This window comes from Amblyomma mixtum, chromosome 2 (assembly GCF_055824585.1).
Source record: "Amblyomma mixtum isolate Tamu chromosome 2, ASM5582458v1, whole genome shotgun sequence".
Taxonomy (NCBI): domain Eukaryota; kingdom Metazoa; phylum Arthropoda; class Arachnida; order Ixodida; family Ixodidae; genus Amblyomma; species Amblyomma mixtum.
This window is the reverse complement of record NC_143013.1, coordinates 208,489,676-208,510,489: the sequence shown is the minus strand read 5'-3', so window position 1 is coordinate 208,510,489 and position 20,814 is coordinate 208,489,676. Positions and strand designations below refer to the sequence as shown.

The 20,814-nt window shown below is 45.2% G+C and overlaps 1 protein-coding gene across 1 annotated transcript; it reads left to right on the top strand.

The window, feature by feature from the left end:
• Window positions 1-5,464: 5,464 nt before the first annotated feature.
• On the top strand, window positions 5,465-20,413 carry LOC149362408 (uncharacterized). Its single transcript, XM_089568296.1, has 5 exons — window positions 5,465-5,575; window positions 13,694-13,851; window positions 16,214-16,287; window positions 18,606-18,689; window positions 20,145-20,413. Exons 1-5 carry the CDS (start codon window positions 5,465-5,467, stop codon window positions 20,270-20,272), a joined length of 555 nt encoding a protein of 184 aa, XP_089424422.1. The 3' UTR covers window positions 20,273-20,413.
• The last annotated feature ends 401 nt before the right edge of the window (window positions 20,414-20,814 follow it).

The window sequence follows — 20,814 nt, the reverse complement described above, 5'->3', positions numbered from 1 at the left end:
AAAACACGAACATGACATTTGTGGTTCAATGGAACTGTAGAGGAATGTTGAGGAACTACAGTGATATAACATATATTCTAGGGTCAGCGATGCCTCTAGCTTTATGTCTTCAAGAGACCAATCTTGGTACACAACATTCAAATATCTTAAAACCTTATAAAACTTTTAGGCGTGATCGCGAGCATGCAAATAGACTCTCGGGAGGCGTCGCAATCGTCATTCAAAGCGGCGTCCCGGCTCAAGAAATCAAACTGAAAACAAAACTTGAGGCGGTTGCGGTTAGCGTCATCAGCTACAAAACCATAACAATATGTTCTGTATATCTTCCCCCACACATCACATTAACATGCCAAGATCTAGAAGGCCTGATCAATGAACTACCGGAGCCATTTCTGGTAGTCGGCGATTTTAACGCTCACTCTCCGTTTTGGGGAAGCGAACGCTTTGACTCTAGAGGCCGAACAGTCGAACATTTTATACTTTCGAATAATGTCTGTCTTTTAAATGCGGGAAAAGCCACATAATGCTGTCCAAGTTCAGCAAAAATGAGCTCTCTCGATTTAGCCTTCGCATCACCATTACTTTTTAACGATTTTAAGTGGGATGTTTTAAATGACCCCATGGGCAGCGATCACTTACCTACCGTCATCAGGCTCTCATCGTCCAGTCCAATCATCCCCACAAGGCCACGGCTCTGGAAAATTCAGCTCGCCGACTGGTCACTTTTTACAAAAAGTGCCACTCTGGAAAAGGAATTTTGTGACCACCTCAGCACAGATGAAATTAATGAGAAGTTTACTGAATGCATAATATCGGCCGCAACACTCGCTATACCACAAACAACAGGACTTGCACAAAAGAAACATTAAGTGTGGTGGACACAAGAATGCACATTAGCAAAAAAACAACAACAAAACAAAGCCTGGAGCGCCCTGCGTCGATATCACACTGCAGAGAACTTACTTACCTTTAAGAAGGCAAAAGCCAGAGCACAGTAAGTGCGAAGAAATGCAGAGAAAACCTCGTGGCAGAAATATGTCTCCTCAATAAACAGTTCAATAACATCAAAGAAAATGTGGGAAAAAGTTCGTAAATTCACTAGTGACCCTTTCACACTTCCTCTCTTGACAGCACCCGGGACACAAACATCGTTAGAAGAACAGACCAACATATTGGGCGAGCATTTTGCTGAGATCTCAAGCTCATCCAACTACACAAACACATTTCAGAAACAATAAGCAATAGCCGAAAAACAAAAATTCCCATCCGGAGCAGGTATACATGAGAATTACAACCAGTCTCTCACACTGCAAGAATTAAATAAGTTATTATCTTCTGGAAAAAAGACAGCACCAGGACCAGACAACGTGCACTATGCTATGCTTGCCCATCTCTCCGAGGCTGCTGTAGAGGCACTGTTAAAATTCTTTAATTAGATCTGGATAAATGGAAATATACCTGACGAGTGGAAAAAAGCAGTCATAATACCTTTTCTCAAACCCGGAAAACCAGCAACAAGTCCTAGCAGTTACAGACCAATAGCCCTCACCAGCTGCATTGCTAAATCTTTCGAAAGTGTAATAAACATTAGCCTGACCTTCGTACTTGAATCTCGGCAACTATTAGATACACACCAATGTGGGTTTAAAAAAGCATGCTCGACCACAGATCACCTTGTCCGCCTAGAAAACACCATCCTGGAGGCGTTCATCCACAAGCAGCACTGTATTGGGGTCTTCTTCGACTTGGAGAAGGCCTACGATACTACGTAGAAGTTCGGCATCCTCCGTGACCTAGCAGAGCTAGGTATCCGCGGCAGGATGTTGAACTGCTTGAACGACTTCCTGGCTAACCGCACATTCCGAGTCCGCCTAGGAGCAACTCTCTCCATGACTTTCACCCAAGAGAATGGCGTACCCCAGGGGTGCATTCTAAGCACGACACTCTTCATAATAAAAATGAATTCCTTAGCTAAAGCAATACCCAAGTCCATAATGTATTCAGTTTATGTAGATGACCTACAAATAGCATGCACGTCCTCCAGCATATCAACCTGTGAGAGACAAATACAAATCACACTAAATAAACTAGGTGCTTGGGCAGACAGAAATGGATTTAAATTTTCTGCTCAAAAAACAGCAGCTGTTCTTTTTTCATTGCGACGAGGCCTACAGGTCGATCCCAATCTATACCTGAATCACACTGCGCTACCAATTAAACAAGAACACAAATTTTTAGGCCTAACTTTCGACAAGAAACTCAAATTTCTACCACAAATTAATAACCTTAAAAAGAAAGCCTTTCAAGCCCTCAATATCTTAAAAGTGCTCTCACGGAAGCGGTGGGGGTCCGATAGAGCAAGCCTTTTACAAATATATCGCTCTCTGGTGCGCTCCAAGCTGGACTACGGGTGCATAGTATATGGTTCGGCAAGAGCATCCTACTTAAAAAGGTTAGACCCCATTCATAATCTTGGTCTGCGCCTATCATCTGGAGCATACAGAACATCACCAATAGTTAGCCTTTACGTTGAAACTAATGAAGCCGCTCTTGAGGATCGAAGAATTGCCCTTACATGCACATATGTCTTAAAAATCCGTTCTCTTCCGAAACATCTCTGCCATCCAATTGTCACCAAGTGCCCATCTAAAAGATTATTCATCAACAAAGCACATTCTATCAGGCCATTACTACTGCGCTTTGAAGATAAATGCGAAGAGCTAACAGTACTAGATGCCCTACCGAATATTGCACAAAGGAATGAATATTTGCCACCATGGTACAGCCTTCCTTCAGTATGTGACTTCACAATGACACATTTAGACAAAAAGCAAACGCCAAACGAGTACACATTACAGTAATTCTTTGCACTACAAGAAAAGTATGACACCTACATTGAATTTTATACCGATGGCTCAAAAACAGAAAGTCATGTTGGAAGTGCAGTAATCCTAGAAACAAATAAATAGATAATGCGACTACCAGAATGCGCATCAGTTTTTACCGCTGAGTGTTATGCCATATTTGTAGCTGTAGAAAAAATAGTAAGAGAGAACATCAAAAATAGCATCATTTACACCGACTCCTGAGTACGCTTAAAGCACTGCACTCCAGAAATGCTGCTGAACCCATAATAGAAAACATCATACATAACATAGTTAAAATCACAAAACATAAGCATAACATTAAATTCTGCTGGGTTCCTAGCCATGTTGGAATTGTAGGTAATGAGAAAGCAGATGTATGCGCTGGACAAGCACGGAATGGCCAAATAAAGCAAGTTAACATACCGCACAGGGATTGTTTAAAGTTTATCTACAGTAAACTCAGAAATAAGTGGCAGGCTGCATGGCAAGAGCACGTAAACAACAAATTACATTCTGTGAAGCCCATTTTAGGGGAATGGCAATCATGTAGGTATCAAGAACGTTTTACCGAGGTTATTTTATGTCGGCTCTGCATTGGACACACCCACCTCACGCACAACTTTCTGCTAACCAAACAGAACAAACCTCTCTGTGAAATGTGTGGTGCTGAACTCACAGTGAACCACATTCTAATTTCATGTATCAAACTAGAACTGAGAAATAAATATTTTACAACATTTTACAGGCAAAGCATCCCATTTCACCCCATGTTACTTTTAGGTGATCGAGCACTGGTTGAAATCTCTTGTATTTCTAGGTTTCTCAAGGAAGCCAGCGTTTTAAACAAACTCTAAGCATAAAAAGCTTCACTTTTAACAAAAACTCCAACCTTGTGTTAGCCTCAGTTGCTTTTGCGCCATTAAAATCAAAATAACTAACTAACTAAATATCTTGAGGTTATATTCGACAACGACTTAAACTGGAAAGATCAAGTTACAAAAGTTTGCAGGAAAGCGGCGTTTCGCTGCTACGCCCTTATTAAGGCTAGACAGTACTTCCCTCCAAATGCATTACGCAGTCTGTATTTTTAATTTATTCATTGCATTGAATCATGGGGGCATTCGTATTCGACTTACCTCATGCCACTACAACGTTTACAAAAGCGGACACTAAGGATAATAACTTTTTCTGCACTAAACCATCCGAGCAACATCCTGTTTGAAGAACTTCGCGCACTAAACTTTTCAGCTATGTGTGACTATAAAATCTCCGTTCAAGTAAATAGTATCATAACAACATACTCTCCACTTCCGTTGAGCTTGTTCTCTTTTCCAGTACGCAACACAAGACATGCGACCAACGGTAACTTTAACCTACCAATCCATAAGAATACATACAGTGAGAGATTATTCCAATCTATTGGGACGAAGGCCTGGAATACATTGCCAATTGAACTATAGCTTCCCAGCAATTTTAAACTTTCTTCGAAGTTGTTTTTTTGCACAATCAAGTAATGATGTGATTTTGCTACTTTCGTTGAATGTTTGTATCTTGTTGAAGGCTTCGTGTGTATTTTGTTGAAATATAAGTTTGCATTTTCGTCAGTTGTTTGTCCAAATGCTTTGTTTTTTAGATATGACCGGACAATTTCCTTATTTTTTCACTGTTTTGCGTTGAAAAATTATTCAATATTTCTTATGAGGTTGCCCAAATATGCTGTTTTGTATTGGACCGGATACTGCCATGTAGGCTATCGGTCCAAATAGTTTGTAAAAAGTTTCCTTGGATGAGAAAATAGTCTTTGATTGATTGATTGATCATTATAGCGGACTCCGGAACTCACGAGCTCTTTCTTCAAGGTCAATTTTGGGGGCCATTCTTGGAAATCGGGAACAGTGATCTGCTTAAAATGTGCACTCAGGGCGACAACATTTTACAGAAACAGCAGTTCTTTAAATGAGTGACGTAGTATTCTAAATATATTCCGGTTAAGGGCGCCCTCTTTAAAGTTGCAACACTAGCAAATCAGATTTGTTTATAGGGGTTTAACGTCCCAAAGCGACTCGGGCTATGAAGGACGCGGTAGTGCAGGGCTTCAGAATTTTCCTTAACGTGCATTGACATCGCACAGTACACGGGCCTCTAGCTTTTCGCCTCCATCGAAATGCGACCGCCGCGGCCGGGATCGAACCCGCGTCTTTCGGGTAAGCTGCAGAGTGCCATAACCACTGAGCCACCGCGGCGGCTTCAGAAAAGGTATGTTCTCATGAATCATATATTTGGACCTGGAGAAATCCACATGTATTGGAAGAGGTCATTGTTGAAGACCTCCAGTTAGGCTGCCAATAATACTTTGGAGTATGCTGAAGAGTGACTGAAAAAATATAAAGCCGAATCTTTGTGAGCTTTGCTCTAAAAACACGCCACGTGCCGCTGTTCTGGCGTTGACCTCGACAGCTGCGTAAACAGAAATCAAGGGCAAGTACTGAGTATCCTTTTGAGCGCAACATGTGGTTAACCTGCTTTAAAATCTCGCGTCCACAATATAAGCCCCGTCGCTTGCAGCCGTTACTGAGTTCGCCAACTTCGTACCGGAAATGTCGGTCGCACTTGCTATTGCCGCGTTTATAGTCTTAGCTGACAGCTCAGCCGCAAGCTCGACGCCCGACCTCAACCCTTCTCTAGGAGCCTACCAAGATGAGATAGACGTAAGTTTTTTGCGTTCACCTGGTAAGAATATATATAAATTAATCTCTCTCGTTAGTCCGCCAGAATCATGGCTCCAAATTTTTATATGGAGCCGTCACTTCTGTCGGGATGCTCTGGCAGTCCTTTTGGTTCTTAGAGACCATATAAATCTTTGGGCAGCACCCTGTTTTTATGAGTGAAAAAAGCACAAATATTTCCGAAGGCTTAGCTCAAGTGTAGAGAGCAACTTTCGCGATGTTCCACGTTTTAATGCCATTCGATTTTGTGGTTGTTCAATGCGTTATGCAGAATGACCTTTTTCTGTGATCACCTCCTTAGGCAAAGAAATGTATTGACGGGCTGTATTGGCATGCGTTCATTATGAGTGACCTTCCGTTCTCCCCTCAACTGGCGAGGCGCCTAAATTTGATTTTTTTCGCTGAAGAAGAAATCTGTACGGCATTTGCGCCGGCCGCCTAACTGCCTGCTTAACAAGCTCAAGCCGGTAACTGCCTAAGGCAGCTACTACAGGAATTTATCGGTAGCCAATGGCCTTCGGAGAAAAATAAAGGTTTGACGGGAGTCAAAGAAGCTCTCTGCATTCTGCGGTGGTGACTATGGCAGCTTACGCCGGAAAAAATATCTCCCTACCCACAATCGGTTTCTTGCCAAATACAAACTTTTTCACTCATGGGAGAATTCTGATAGAGATGACGAAATACACCAGTAGTCCGCGAAAATTTTCTTTTTCACCACTTGTGTGAATAACCACGTTCAGCCAGACAGAGTGTAAACATCGCCAGTTTTCTTTTGTAAACCTCCGCCCACTTTCACCCCTTTCTTCACGGCACTGTACTCTTTCCTTATAATTGCTAATATATTTGCGCAGACGCGCACTCTTCGTGGTTTAGGCTTAGCGAGGAAACTCGGGCATCGAGATATGCTGTGGATAGAGTGTCAAGCGCGACCGGCTCGAAACGCACGTTAACGAACCTCAGCTTATATAAATTATTCGGGAAATGCACGTTGACGAACCCCAGCTTATCTAAATTATTCGGGAGCCCTCCACTACGGCACCTCGTCCTCTGTTCCTCCTTCCACTCTCTATTTCATCCCATCTCTGAAGGTGCGGTTCTGGAGGCCGCCGAGGGTCGGAAGGTACTGCGCCCTTTATTTTCCTGAAAACGAAAATTTATTCATTTTTTTTGCCTGCGCCCACGGGCAATACTTTTATTTCTGAGTTCAAACTCTGAGGGAGGGACGCTAGATTCAAGAGGCGTCTCCTGGGTGCAACGCAATTCTGCTTGCATATTTAAGAGCCACGGGCGATATACTAAAAAGTAGCCCTTGCCGCCCACGTGCAATGCGCGGGGACGGTGGTATTAAAGTATGCAGTTGCTTTGCCGATGCGTCGTTTCCTCCTTTGCCTGAGTGATTCGCAGTCACATTCAACGTTGCTGTCAGAGTTTTGCTGCAAAAATATTTCTTGGCAGCGCTGTTACATGGATGTCTACAAGCTATAGATAGGAGGTCCGTTATGTGTATGTGTATTGCATGGTTTTTCTTGCGCCAGCAGTGCCGAGAATAATTGTGAATAGGAAGTTTACACGTTACTGTGAAACCCTCGCAAGCCTACGCCAGGACGTTTCTTATCGGAAGCCCCCCCCCCCCCCCCCCCCCCGCCCTTCCTTATATTTAAAGATGATTTGCCTGACTAGGAGGGCCTGTGTAAACGCGAATAAACACTGAATAGTAACCTTTAAATTAAAGAATAAACATTTCCGAGCACTTATTAATAAGAGGCACATTTCAAACGCGAAGAGTTGTGTGCCCGACTGTCTGTGTAGTTACAGGCCTTATTAAGGCATACGTGTATGACGACACGTGGCTTTCGTATGCCTGTGTCACACGGGCATTTCGTCAGCCCTCGAACCGATAGTCTATCGACTAAAAGGTCATTGAACGCTGCTACAGGGGTACTTTCAATGGGCGTGGAGTCAATACTCTATCGGGTCAACGGAGCAGCGAGGAACTCCATCGCGATTTCGAGGGCCTTTCAGGGGCGGCTGCGTGCATGGACTCTCGGACGCGGGGCGCTTGCATCAACGCGCAGGGGAATGAAACCAGAGCAGTATCATTTTTGAAAAACATGGAACTTGAAAATAAACAACTTATTTTGAAGAGAACAGTAGAGGCCAGGCTACAAAATATTAAAGTTGTTGCAGTTTCTGCAGTGCCAATGTTGCCAGCGATACACAAACAACCAACAATAGCTTCCCCAAAAGTGAATAAATGCCTTTACAGCTTGTCCAAGACAACGAAGTTCGTTTGAAGAGGGATTAATATTAGTCTAAGGAATAAAGGTTTAGTTTTTAGCTGTTTCAAGTTATACTTATTGGTTGATTGCCAGCATGTCTGCCAGCATTAGCAGCGACGGTGGCAGTACAACTCCTTGGTGCCAGACGATGGAATCTCTCGACGGCGATCTAGTTTGCTTGGTAGCAGCGGCACGAACCCCTTCCGTTTCCATAGAGAATCTAGAAAACTCTCGACTCAGTAGCCCTTGAAAGTGCCAATATGACAGGGGTATCATCCACAAGAGGGGAGTGATGTGATATGATGCGAATTCCATATATTGTGACTAAATTTTCATTTCGATTGTACCTCCCCATCTCTGGAATCAGTCAGGCAGGCGGGATGATGACAAGACTTTATACGTATCATAGCGGGCTTTATTCGTAAATGCCTTCTATCTACTGCAAGCGAACAAACGGAGGGCTCAAGACGCGGGTAAACTGCTCTGAGAAGACAGCGGGCATAAAAAGGCTACCTAATTTCTCGTTTGCACTTTTGCACTTTTCACCTGCGCATACCATTATTAATATATATGCATTTAATGTTGCGCATGCTTAACAGGTTATGAGCACGAAAAGAAGCAGATGGGCGCAGATATACGATTTAAAACCCACGCCATAGTGACTGACAATGTTTGCCAGCTTGTGTTATACTAAGCAGCATGAAAAATTGACAGCTGTTGACATTTGAAAATGATCTCCTACGTTTTCTCATTTCCCCGCCATATCGAATTCTTCATCATGGGTGACACTGTTGCTTCCGTCGACAAAGAGCTAATTGTGAAATTTTAAAACAAGTGAAATTTTAACACAAGAGGCGCGCCCTCTAGTTCGCGAAAATTGCCAGTCTCTGAAAACTGTTATCCTAAAACACAGTATTTTTGTCCTGTGGGACAAGGCTCCTTACAGCCCATGCTTCGTGACGTATAAGTCCCATATTATGCAAAGAAGCCTAATGGCTATAAATATCACAAGTCTAAACTCTGTTCACTTCAATGTGGTGTCTTAATGATTGTACCCCACTGTGAACAGACTTTGCAATCGCTAAACTGTGGGCATTTTGTCAAGCACAAATGCTGTTCCCGCTTGCACTTCCAAGGCAGCTTCACTTAGTGAGCTGGGGGGGGGGGGGGGGGGGGGGGGCTTCAGGACGATTAGGCCACGTGTGCGGCCTCTCTTTTCCCGGTCAAACATCAATATAGAGTGACGGTATTTATGGCCGTATGCAGCTGGCGAGAGCGCGTTTTGCCGAAAAAAGATTGTTGCGTTGCAGGTTAGGAGATGGGCCAAAGTTTTCTGGTCACTGAACTCGGTTCACGACTGATACCAGCCGCTGTGGCGTTTCCGCCACGTTTTTGTGCCGGAAAACGCGTGAGAGACAAAGACAATGAGGCATGTCACTGACTTTGTAAAGCACGTTACACCATCGGTAGGCTTCCAGAGATGGTACCCGCAGAATACTTTCCCGGGATCACCAACACTCGTTTCGTCCGTGTATATTTCCGGAATTAAGGACCCGTTCAAATTCTGGAATATTAGTTATTCCCTGCGCAAATTCACCGGAACTTCAGAGTTTTCATAACACGCTTGCCTGAAAGAGTGCTCGACAAACCGGGGTCCGTATTTTGTCATTGCATGTTTTGGGCGCTGCAAGCACAGGGAGACTGAGGTCCCTTCGATGGACCTTAAACGGACCCTGAAAAGCTCTTTGCCAAGGTTAGCAAAAGCGCACGAGAGATCAGTATTCCATCACTTGTCACCGCACCGCAAAAATTGTTAAGCGAACTTCATCAACACCGAAGATATCGCCGATTAAAAATGATGTTCCTTCTTTCCTCCACCTGCTACCGTCAACTCATACACGCGAGGCTCGCTCCGAAAACAAAAAAGAAAAGACGGGGCGATGCACCGCCCATGAATACGTCACGCTCGGCTTGTTTACTTCCGGTGGTTGCAGACACATGTGCGAAAGTGAGTGTGATTCACTGCGGCGCGCCGTTGCGAACGGCGTCGGAACGTCCGATCGCGGCTCGTCGCCTGCGTCCAGCTTGCTAGATGTCAACGACCAGCCGCGCGCGGCAAACGCAACGACGGGAAGCGGGAGCCAAAGCGAGCGCGGAGAGCGCCGGCCTGCCAACCTTGATGCCGTCCGCCGGTGACTGAAAAACGCGCTAGTATTGTTTGTTCACGTTCATAGCAAGCCCTGGGTTAGATGCATGTCAAAAATGCATCATTTCTGACGATCGTTGGCCAATACCGAGTTGCTCGTAAAAGTGATGACTGCGATACAAGCAAATTTCATCCCATAGCCGCTTTGGTGCTGCTGCTACTTGGTGCGCTTCGCCTGCCGCCTGCTAGCTCCGTTGCTGAAGGCGTCGGGGAAATCGAACATTTCTTCTATTATGGGATAAGTTCGCAGTAAAGCGATGTGAAGAGTAGGCCTTTTGTTATAGCGCAGGCGAGTTCCGAAGCGCCGTCAGCCGCGGCTTCGATGCGAAACCAGTTAGGCCTATCGACGACTAGGGCAGCCTGGGACTAGCGCGCATTTCGTCAGCCGGCATTGCCGCAGGCGGTGTCGTCGCTGAAAGGTCCACTTGTGAACAGGCATGCTGTTGTTGCTCGAATCTAGGAAGCATCATCTCTGGTAGAATGGCTGTTTTGCAATTCCTTGTGCGAACTTCAAGTACGCCGAGCATGCCGGCCGGCCGACCAGCCTGGATCACGTTTGCCTGCGTCATAAAAAATTTGCTAGAGAGTGTTCCTGACGTATATAATAAAACCTGGGACAAGAAATGTGAAAAAATGTGTCATTTTTGAGGATCGCTGACAAATACTGAGCTGCTGGTAAAGGTAACAACTGTGATACGAGCAAATTTCTTGCCGCAACCGTCTTGCAGCTGCCGCTGGCCCGACGTGCGGTCCGGCTCGCCTAACGCCCGCTAGCTCTGCTGCTGAAAACGCCATGGAAATTGACCATACTATTATTTTATTGAGAGATGATGCTGCTGACAGTAAAGCGATGCGTAGAGTAGGCCTTTTATTATAGCGCAGGCGACTTTCGAAGCACCGGCTGCTGCGCGCAGCTTCGACGTGCAACGAGCTATAGGCCTAGCGGCGACCACGGCAACCAGGCAGCCGCAGAGTTCGTCGCTCGGAGAGCCCGCGAGCGGTGCCGTTGCCGAAAGCTCCCAAATAAGTAGGCATGCATTGTCGCTGCTCGAGTATAGCTGGCAGTCTTTTGGATAGCAAAGCGATCTTGTCTGTTGTTGTGATATTTGTACACCATCCCAAGCAGCGCTCAGGCACTGCTGCACGGTGGCGAAGTGCGACAACTTTTGTGGGCGGAGCTTGGGTAGAGCGGCGCAGCGACGTTTACCGTTCCGTCTGTTCCTGCTTGCTGTGGGGCGGCAGTTCGCAAGCGACGATTAGGGTGGATGGATGGATGGATGGATGGATGCGCGTCCTTTGAAACGGGGTGGTGGCAATTGCCACTATGCTCAGCTTTTCTTTATTTATTATTTTTTGTTTACTGTGTTGGCAATTCTCATTAAGATTCTCCATCACCTTTGCCTACGGTTTCCTACAATTCTAACCTTATGCCACATCTCTGCTTTTCAGCCACCAATCCTCCAATCGCTTTTTGCTGACTTCCACTGCAGATTTATTTACATGACCATTGTTATCTTTAAACCCTAGGGCCTCAGAAAGAGTGACTGTGCCTGCATCGACATCCGGATGGATACCATCACATTTGAGTATGAGGTGTTCAATTGTTTCCACAGATCAACCACACACTGCGCATGTGTCATCTTCTTCGTTAAATTTTTTTTTTGTAGCTGCGCGTTCTAAGACACCCGGACATAGCTTCAAAAAATAGGGCACTGCCTCTTGAGTTATCATAGAAAAATTCTTTCCTGATCTGCCTTTTCCAGAATCGATATAGTTCTACACTATGTTTCTTTTCCATTGAATTCATCCAATTTCTAACTTCCGCGTTTTTAACCTGTCGTTTAATGCTCTTTCTTTCTCCGTCCTCATGACCGGCATACTTACTGGTTAGTTTTCTAGTTCTTTTCCGCCACTGTGAGTCAACGTTCTTTCTTTATAAATATTTAAATACCTTAGCTGCCCATCTGTTATCGTCCAATTTCCTCAGGCGTTCTTCATACAGTATTTTACTCTCAGCTTCCCGTGCCTAGAACGATGCCCAGCCCATATCCCCTTGTACTGCCTCGTTTGTGGTTTTGCCGTGGGCACCTAGTGCTAATCTTCCAACAGCTCTCTGATTTACGTCTAATCTCGACTGAACTTCTGCCCTTAAGCACAGAACCGCATTGCCGAAAGTAAGTCCCGGCACCATTATTCCTTTCCAAATACCTCTTAGTACTTCATATTTGTTGTACCCCCATAATGCCCTATGTTTCATTATCCCGGCGTCTCTTCGTCCTTTTGCCCTAAGAGCCTGTTCATGCTTTTCCGTGTATATCTGCCCTTCGTTTAGCCATATCCCGCCACTTTGGGTATTTCGTGGCCTTGTATTGTAAGCACCTGATCAGTTGTATCGTTAAAAATCATCACACCTGATTTAGTTGCGCTAAAACTGAATCCTAGAGCGTCTCCTTCGTCTCCACAGCAATTAACCAAAGTTTGTAAATCTTCCTGGCTATCTGCTAACAGTACAATATCGTCCGCATACATTAAACCCGGGAGTCGCTGCTCAACTACATTTCCGCCTAATCTGTACGATAGATTATAACCCAGATTACTTTCTTCTAGCCTTCTTTCCATATTTATCACGTAAAGCATGAACAGCAGCGGTGATAGAGGACAACCTTGCCTTAATCCTTTGTGCACCCCCACAGTTGTGGTACTTTTTTTCCCTTCCCATGTTATTTCAACTTCATTATCTCGGTAGATTTCTTGTAGAAAATCAATTACCTCATCACCAATACCTAAATCTTTCAATATGCTCCACAGGAGTTTCCTGTTCACGTTATCGTAAAGGGTGCCTCGATGCGCGCACGCCCCCAGCGGAGCGCGCGCGCATCGAGGGACCGCAGCGACGATCGGTGCGGCGCGCCGGCCAACTTTTCGCACATCTGTCCCCTGTTTGCTGCTCGAACGGCATGGATCCGGAGCTCGAAGCGCGGCTGCGTGCGGCCACCGCTGAGATGGGCTTCGAGCCTTATCAGTACACGCCATACCGAGACCCACAGGACGACGACAGTGACGACAGCAGCGACTAGTCGGCGCAGCTACGAAACTCGCCAAGCCGGGCGCAAAAATTTGACGAGAACGCGTGCTTTTGTGAGCAGACGGACTTCCTTCTCCACCGGAAGTACTACATTACTTTCAAGAAATGCGCTGGATTCTTACCTCCATATACCTGTGTTTTAAAAAATAATAAGCAATCAATGAAATAGTATTTCAAGGAGCATCAGTGCTCAGTTTGAAATGAATTATTACAATAATTGCGCGTGACGTCAGTGGGCAGGGCCAATGATAAGGGTCGCCCAGTCCATGACCAAGGCCGCCCAGTTTACGTCACATAGTAGGGGCAGCTAAAAACGCGCGGTGAGGTGTCGCCCTAATCGGCTGTGAGCGGCAAGTTTTAAAAATTGTTTGTAAATTATTGGTCCCACGCGCAGCTTTCTGAATCGGATAGAATACTCGCAGAGACCACTCCTACAGAGTTGTTGCAATAAAATATGATTGTAGAAACCATTCCATGGTCCCTTTAAGCGTGGTGTGGGGAAGTGTGCTCATTTCTTTATTACGTTTCAGTGTTTTCCTTTCAAGTCCAACCTGCACGAGATCTATAGAAACTTTGAGAGCGACCCTTACTTCGGAGGTGAAGCCAAGTGCGTGAGGACCGGTCCGACAGGGCCCCTCGTCGACTCAGCATTTAATACAACCTTTGAATATGGCTCTGATGACGAAATGTAAGCGCTTATGACTCTTCTAGTAGAGACATGAAAATACCAATATTCTAGCTGGCTTATGGTTTGGTTTGGTTTATGGGGTTTAACGTCCCAAAGCGACTAAGGCTATGAGAGACGCCGTAGTGAAGGGCTCCGGAAATTTCGACCACCTGGGGTTCTTTAACGTGCACTGACATCGCACAGTACACGGGCCTCTAGAATTTCTCCTCCAAAGAAATTCTAGCCGCCGCGGCCGGGATCGAACCCGCGTCTTTTGGGTCAGCAGCCGAGCACCATAACCGCTGAGCCACCGCGGCGGCTCTAGCTTGCTTATGGTCGCATTTGGTGACAGCATGGTTCTTATACTGCCGCGCTTCATTCAAGTAATTTACTGCACAAAAAAAGGTCCCGCAGAAAGCTTGAAGAATGTACATCAACTATTTTCGCGCCATTCGTTCTTATTTTAATCCTGATATGGCTTGGTCTGCAGGCTTTCTAATGATCGTCAGTATTAGAAGGTCTTGCAGCGTGAAAAATGCAAGGTGCAATGGTTTCCTGAAATCTGTCTTCGAACAGCCTTGCTGTAAATGGGCAGCATACGGAGCAGTAAAACATCGGTCGATGAGGCGATAGCTTTGACGGCTACATTAATTCCTGCAATAATTGCAACAAGAAAGCCCTGGGCATGTCATACATCAAATGCTCAAACAAAAGGAGAGTAGCTATCACGCAAGTTAGTGTCCTCTGTCAGCTTGCTTTTTTTGTTGTGCAGTAAACATGAGTCATAGTCGACAGCGGAAGCCCGCACTTGCCTTCTGTCGAAGCAGCTTAGCAAGAACAAAATACTACTAAAAGATGAGCAGCATTCATTGGCGTCGGCGAGAAAGGTTTCAGAAGAGACCAATCCTAAGCGCAAACGTTCGGCTGTGCAGAACTCGCAGCATAGCAGTCGTACCCGTGCCTCAGAAGCGACCGTCAACACGACGTGAGAGCGGGCATATTCAAACTTACAGGTGGAAGCAATATGGAAGGCAGCGCGTCGTCGCCGGGCAGATTTTTTATTTATTGATTTCTTCTCGTTGTGTTCTTGTTGCACCTATGCTGATCATTGAATCAGTAATACCAACAATGGGCGCCCCATAATATCTCCATAATACAAAGTTACTCGTTATTTGTAACCACCTGAAAGCAAACTCAGCATTTCTACACTGTTCTTGATAAAAGAGAGCATAAAAAGGATGGCTGCTATTCTTAATGGGGAAGGAACTCCACTGACTGAAATGTGCAGGGGCGATGGAAAGAAACGCGAACAGAGCGGAGCCCTATCGCTCGGGTGTTCGCATTTAATTACATGACGTTTTTACGTTTCACTTCGGTGCTAGAAAAAAGGTTCTACAGTTATCCGTTATGCATTCTTGGACGGCTCTAATGTTTTTTCCTTGCCACCCAGGTGAAAGCGCGATCTAAAGAGATTCGAACAGCGGAGCGCGTTAGCGCCGCATTGTTCGCATTTCTTTCCATCGGCATAGTACACGCGGTTGTTATTCGATGCTCCTTGCGAAAGTCAGTGACGTTTTAAAGGAAGTGGATTGAACCGTGGAGTTTATTGAGTAGAAAACAGCGAAATTTGAAACTGGGACGAAGGAAGACACACCAGAACGAGCCCAATTGAGTCGAGTCAAAATTCTAACGCATGGCCTGCGGAAATATGTACGACAGGCACAATCAATAAAAGAAGGTGTATCGGCAATCACATTAGAAGATACGTACGGACGACTGTTGATGGTGACAACAGCGACGTCATTTAGTTGTGGCTAATAATCTTAGTTCACTTTCTGCTATTGTTGTAGCTATCAACATTTGATGGTATATGTACCATCTCTGATTTTCGATATGTTTGCTTTTGTTGTAGGTGCCTGCTACTTCCGCGGGCCAAGCAAATAAACTTCAGTTGTTAAGTGAGCCCTCGTCTTTGTGTGTCCTTCGTTCCAGTTTAAAATCGCGCTATTTCCAACTGAACGGATTACCAACTCGCTCAAGCTTCTTTTTTAGTCTGCAATGTAGTCATGTGTGCAAATGTGTCGGTTACTCTAGTGTAGACCTTGCAGCAGACGCCTCAGATGACACTTCGAGAGCACAATTAGCATGTTGTTTTGGGTGGGAAAGCACTGTTACTTGGGCGTAAGCAAACTGGGCAACTATTTTTGTTTGGCAGCACTTGATATCCAAAGATGAGGAAACGGTCCTTACTCAAGTGAATGGAACGCAACAAAAAAATGGGCCCATGTGAATGTGCAGTTATATATTGATAAGAATAGTATAATTTTCACGCCGTGAAATTAATCATTGACTGTGCCGCTTTGTTGCCTTCCTCCTCTGCTAGTGACTTCCTTACGACTGTAATGTCGTCACCGGGCTACAGTGCCGGGAATGTGGTTCACTTTCAGCCTCTTGATGGTAAGTTTTGTCCAAAAGGTGACCCTTATGAGCACAACGCGAGGAAGCAAATACGGTCGATGCCGGTATGTGTCTTCAGGCATGGACACAGCATTGAAATGAACGTATACTGTTCTAAAGTGGTAAACGTTTACGAAGTTTCAGGACGCTGTCGTACTCTTATGGCGAAAAAGTAAATCAAATTGAACTTTATGCGCTAATTAGGAGCCGAGGCACAAGCGGGCAGATGGGCGCACAGCTACGCTTGTACTGTGCGTCCTTCTGTCCGTTTGTGTCTTGTCTCCTGTAGTGCTTGCATTTCAGTTGTGGTTAGTCAACTTGCCTCTATTTTAGCCTTATTTAAAAAAAAAACTAATTTCCGGTTAATGTGATTGCTGACATTGGAAGCTGGAAAGCTCACGCTAATATCGGATATTAGCAAAGCGCTGGGCGCGTGCCAAATAATCACCACTCGAGGCAAAACTATACGATATTGAAAGACAAATTTATAAGTGCCAGACACATAAGCTCGAATGAACTGAATAAGGTCGATAAGGGGGGTGGGGCACAAATGTGAAGTTTTAGTCTGCGGGGTTCATAATGCAGAGAAAACAAACATGCGCATGTAATTTAACAGAACAGCTGCCTCTTTATTTGAAGGAAAATATGCGTGCCCGATTGGATGCCGCTGCGGCTGGATTGCAAAGTAATGGCCCCGTGGAAAACAGTCTCAAGGTATGAGCTTGGACTAAGACGGTTCGCGCGACATCATATTTCTCCTCACTAAGTCATGGGGACAGAAAGGCATTAAATGCTGCGTACATCATGGTTGTACACATCACAGGCTTAGGTGGCAGAGCGCCGGGACGGAGCTGAGTGGGCAAAAATTTCATTGTGGAGAATGACAGTGCAGTCGCTTGCAAGAACTGTAAAGCTGCCGCAATCGGGAAGTTGCCCTCCCCCATACTCTTAAACCTGCTCAGATAGAATGAGGCTGTACTTACGAGAGGAAATCAAACTGGATTGAGAGTGTTCTTAAATCAGCGAGCCAGAGCCGCAGCTGAGGACAACGGACTCCTGGGCCCAGGAATGCGACCACTACTCCCTCACCAACCTCTTCCTAACCCACAGCGTCTAACCCTCATTTCAGCCAGTGAAGTTCATCAATCAGTCATTGTTAAATCAGCGCATACCTGAAAAATCTAGCGGCACTGTTTTAATTTTATTAAGGCAAGACTGAAACGGTGGTGCAGCAAAGGAACTCCTTTAGCGGGGTGTGTGCAACCTCGCTCGAATATAACCACTCTGGCCAGCCGCCAACAGTTAACGAAAAAGCGTGCATGAGTTGCGTCTGAACTGGTAGTGATGAGACACAGGGAGAGCTGACCACACTGATAAAAATGTATTGTAGTTCTTGTACTGTGGGAGAGAAAATATTTCTAATCCCTCGCTGTTAAAAAACACACCACTAAGATTTCTGTCGCTAAACGGACTTTTTTAGCACTTTTGCAATGAACATGTAGTAACAACAGAAACTTTTGTAGTAACAACAAAATTTTCTGTAATATTTCACTATTGTCGTGGCGTGAGAGCTACAGAAAAACACTGCAGATAAATGTGAAGCACTACAGAAAATCTGACGAAGAGAAAATGACAAAATATTTTGCGTATTCACAACAGTATCCGATGCTTGCAGTGGTCCTCCTCTGCCCCTCATTCCTTATTGAAGGCCCCTTACGGCGGAGATGCGTCTCGTGTGCAGAGTCCTTAAGTCCTTTTTGCAGTGAGAGACCTGTCCTTCAAAGCGCCTTAATTCTCCCTACCACGAAGAGTGTTGGAAGCTCGCCACCGTGTGGCTCAAGGCGGTTGTTACAAAAATGCATCCAAAGTGGAATGGTTTCGTTTATTGGGGCTTAACGTCCCAAAGCGACTTTAGGTTATGAGGGACGCCGTAGTGAAGGGCTCCGGAAATTTCGACCACCTGGGGTTCTTTAACGCGCACTGACATCTCAAAGTACACGGGCCTCTAGAATTTCGCCTCCATCGAAATGCGACGGCCGCGGCAGGGATTGCAAAGTGGAATGGGGTTTTGGGAAATATGTGTGCAATATTGGCTGCCCATGTTGATGAGAAACTTTGAAGAATCGGCAAAATCAGCCTTTTACACATTGCCGTTCTGCGCATGCGCGCCTCTTCTCCACCAGTTCCATTCGTTGTAAATGAAACCGCCTGCTCCTAGAGACGCTTTCTTTCGACGCAGTGTGTGTACTTCTTCTCGTGTCTTGAAAAATTTCGAGTAGCGATTATACTAACCTCGTGTTGTATTCTCTTTTGTGCAGAGAGTCTGGAGCCTTTCAACTTCACTGTAGCTTACAGGGACTGCAAGAGGTGCAAGGTGTTTCGCCATGGTTACATCGAGAACGGTAAACCCAATAGCTCGGAACGCGTTTTGTATGCTTTGGCTATTTCGCTTCAACTTGAGACCTAGGCCACGCGAGTGGCCGTTATCTGGGCTAGCCAACTGGAGCTAGGTCATATTAGTTGACTTGTCAGCAGCCCATCAGCTCACGCGCTGCAAGCATTCAGTGGTCGATGCGATGCACATCCACTAAAGTAGTAGATTTACATGATCTTTCAGTGTAGAGTCATGGAGAAAAGTTTGCGGGATGCGAATTTGCGAAAAAAATTGTATTTATCTTTTGCCTCTCTGGACAGGCAGATTGTATTTTTACAACAGATGGAGCACGAATGTCTCCTTATGTTCCTATGCATTTAAGTGATATACTGTGCCGGACCGCGCAGCAATAAATTTTTTTCCCGCGAATTTGCATCCCGCAAACTTTTGTCCATGACTGTACATCTATGGTTTCCAGTGAGCTCGCAATAAGGGCCCGAGAAATATGTTTTTTCTCACAGTATTCACCAACGACAGCAAGAGAAATTTCGTAGCGCCAAAAGAAATATCTCGTTTGATTGGCATGCTTAGTCACAGGTAGGAGCACATAGTTTGCAAGCACAGGCTATATGAATATGCACCCTGCCTTGTATGTATTTCGAAAAGAAAGCCTTTTGCTCTTATGGCATAGCTTCAGAAACCTAAATGTTCTTCGAAAAACATAAAAACCACGTTTGAGAATTCCAGCATGTTGACATTTACCTGCAAGTACTAAGTCATAACAGCCTTGGTTCTCGTAAAGCACTGCAGCTGCATTATCTGCGTTTCATGTCCCATTGTATAAGTAATTTTAGTCAGCTTTGTAGCTAGGGTCATGTAGCACTAGCGACTGAAATAAGCTTAGACCCCTTTTACGCGCTTATTTGAGATTAAAGTAGGAAGATAATCTGAAGAGAGAGTAAGTGCGGTAGTGTCTATGTTACAATATACAACTCACCTGCGCCAACAACGGCACAGTGATGTGAAAGAGGAACCATACAGTTCCAGCGCGACGTCAGGAATAAACGAGGAGAAAAGACAGACGACACGGGTGCCGGTACCTTTTATTTCATCACGATAGAAAAATATTATGACCGATTGCCAACTCGTGTAATCAACTGTACTTTTGAGATGAAAGGCGCGTAGAACTAGAAGACATGTTAAATACGGACCTGTCAGTAGCGCAGTCACTGACAAGAACTCTGATTGTGACTTCATTTAATATAGCTTAGAAGGGTTGTTTTGTACGCCAGTTGGTGATCCATGCTTCAAGAAATGCTTCGGCGCTGCAGGCAAGGACAAGACGTAGAAAGCTCAATGCAGAGCGCCAAAGTGATAAATATTTGTGGAATTTTCCTTCTTTGAAGCCATGTTTCATGTGTAGGTACTTCTTTGCTCTGTCCAGTTATGGAGGACGTTTCGGGTCTCTTTCCCCACATTCCAGGAGCCGGCTGCAGCTACTGGGTGACCGACGAGGCACTCGGAGACGAGAGGACTTGCTGCGAGTTCGTGTACGAACTGCTTTGCGGCACTTCGCCCAAGTACCACATATACGACGAAAGCTGCCAATGAAGTCCTGGCGGCAAGCTGACACCGCCTTGTGGCTGGCTGGGAGTGATATGGCACGCCTTTCACATTTCGACTGTATCCCGCGCAAATAAATTTTGATTGAAATTCAAGTTAAATATTTAAAGCGCATTCTTGCTTTACAGGCATGCGGCTTGTCTTGATATATATAGCAGTATCCACTGCATTTCATTATAAGGTGCAAAATAAAATCTGAAGTGGAAAGAAATTATCTATTGTTACAGTCATGTTCTTGGTAAATTCTGCCTCTAGTCGGCATGTGACCCTCTTCTCGCTTGTTGGTTTGGCTCGATTAGCGGATATCTATAGATATAGTCGAAGAAAGGCAATGCGCTCGCCGTGCTTGCTAATGCTTGGTAGCTGCGCGTGGCATCTCACGGGAACCAGATCAAATTCTTATGCGCAACAAAAACGTGACCTGGCTCTGTATTTTCTGCGCTTGAAACTCATGTGGCGCCATTTCATCAATTTGGACAGTGATAAAATCAGCATAAAAAAATTTAAAAGCCGACCATTCCATTGTCGAA

Bases quoted from the DNA above. Each gene is read 5' to 3' on its own strand.
- LOC149362408 (XM_089568296.1), top strand. From the start codon at position 5,465: ATGTCGGTCGCACTTGCTATTGCCGCGTTTATAGTCTTAGCTGACAGC. The intron at 16,288-18,605 runs GTAAGTTTTGTC...TCTTTTGTGCAG, and splicing joins TCACTTTCAGCCTCTTGATG to AGAGTCTGGAGCCTTTCAAC. The intron at 18,690-20,144 runs GTAAACCCAATA...CCCACATTCCAG, and splicing joins CCATGGTTACATCGAGAACG to GAGCCGGCTGCAGCTACTGG.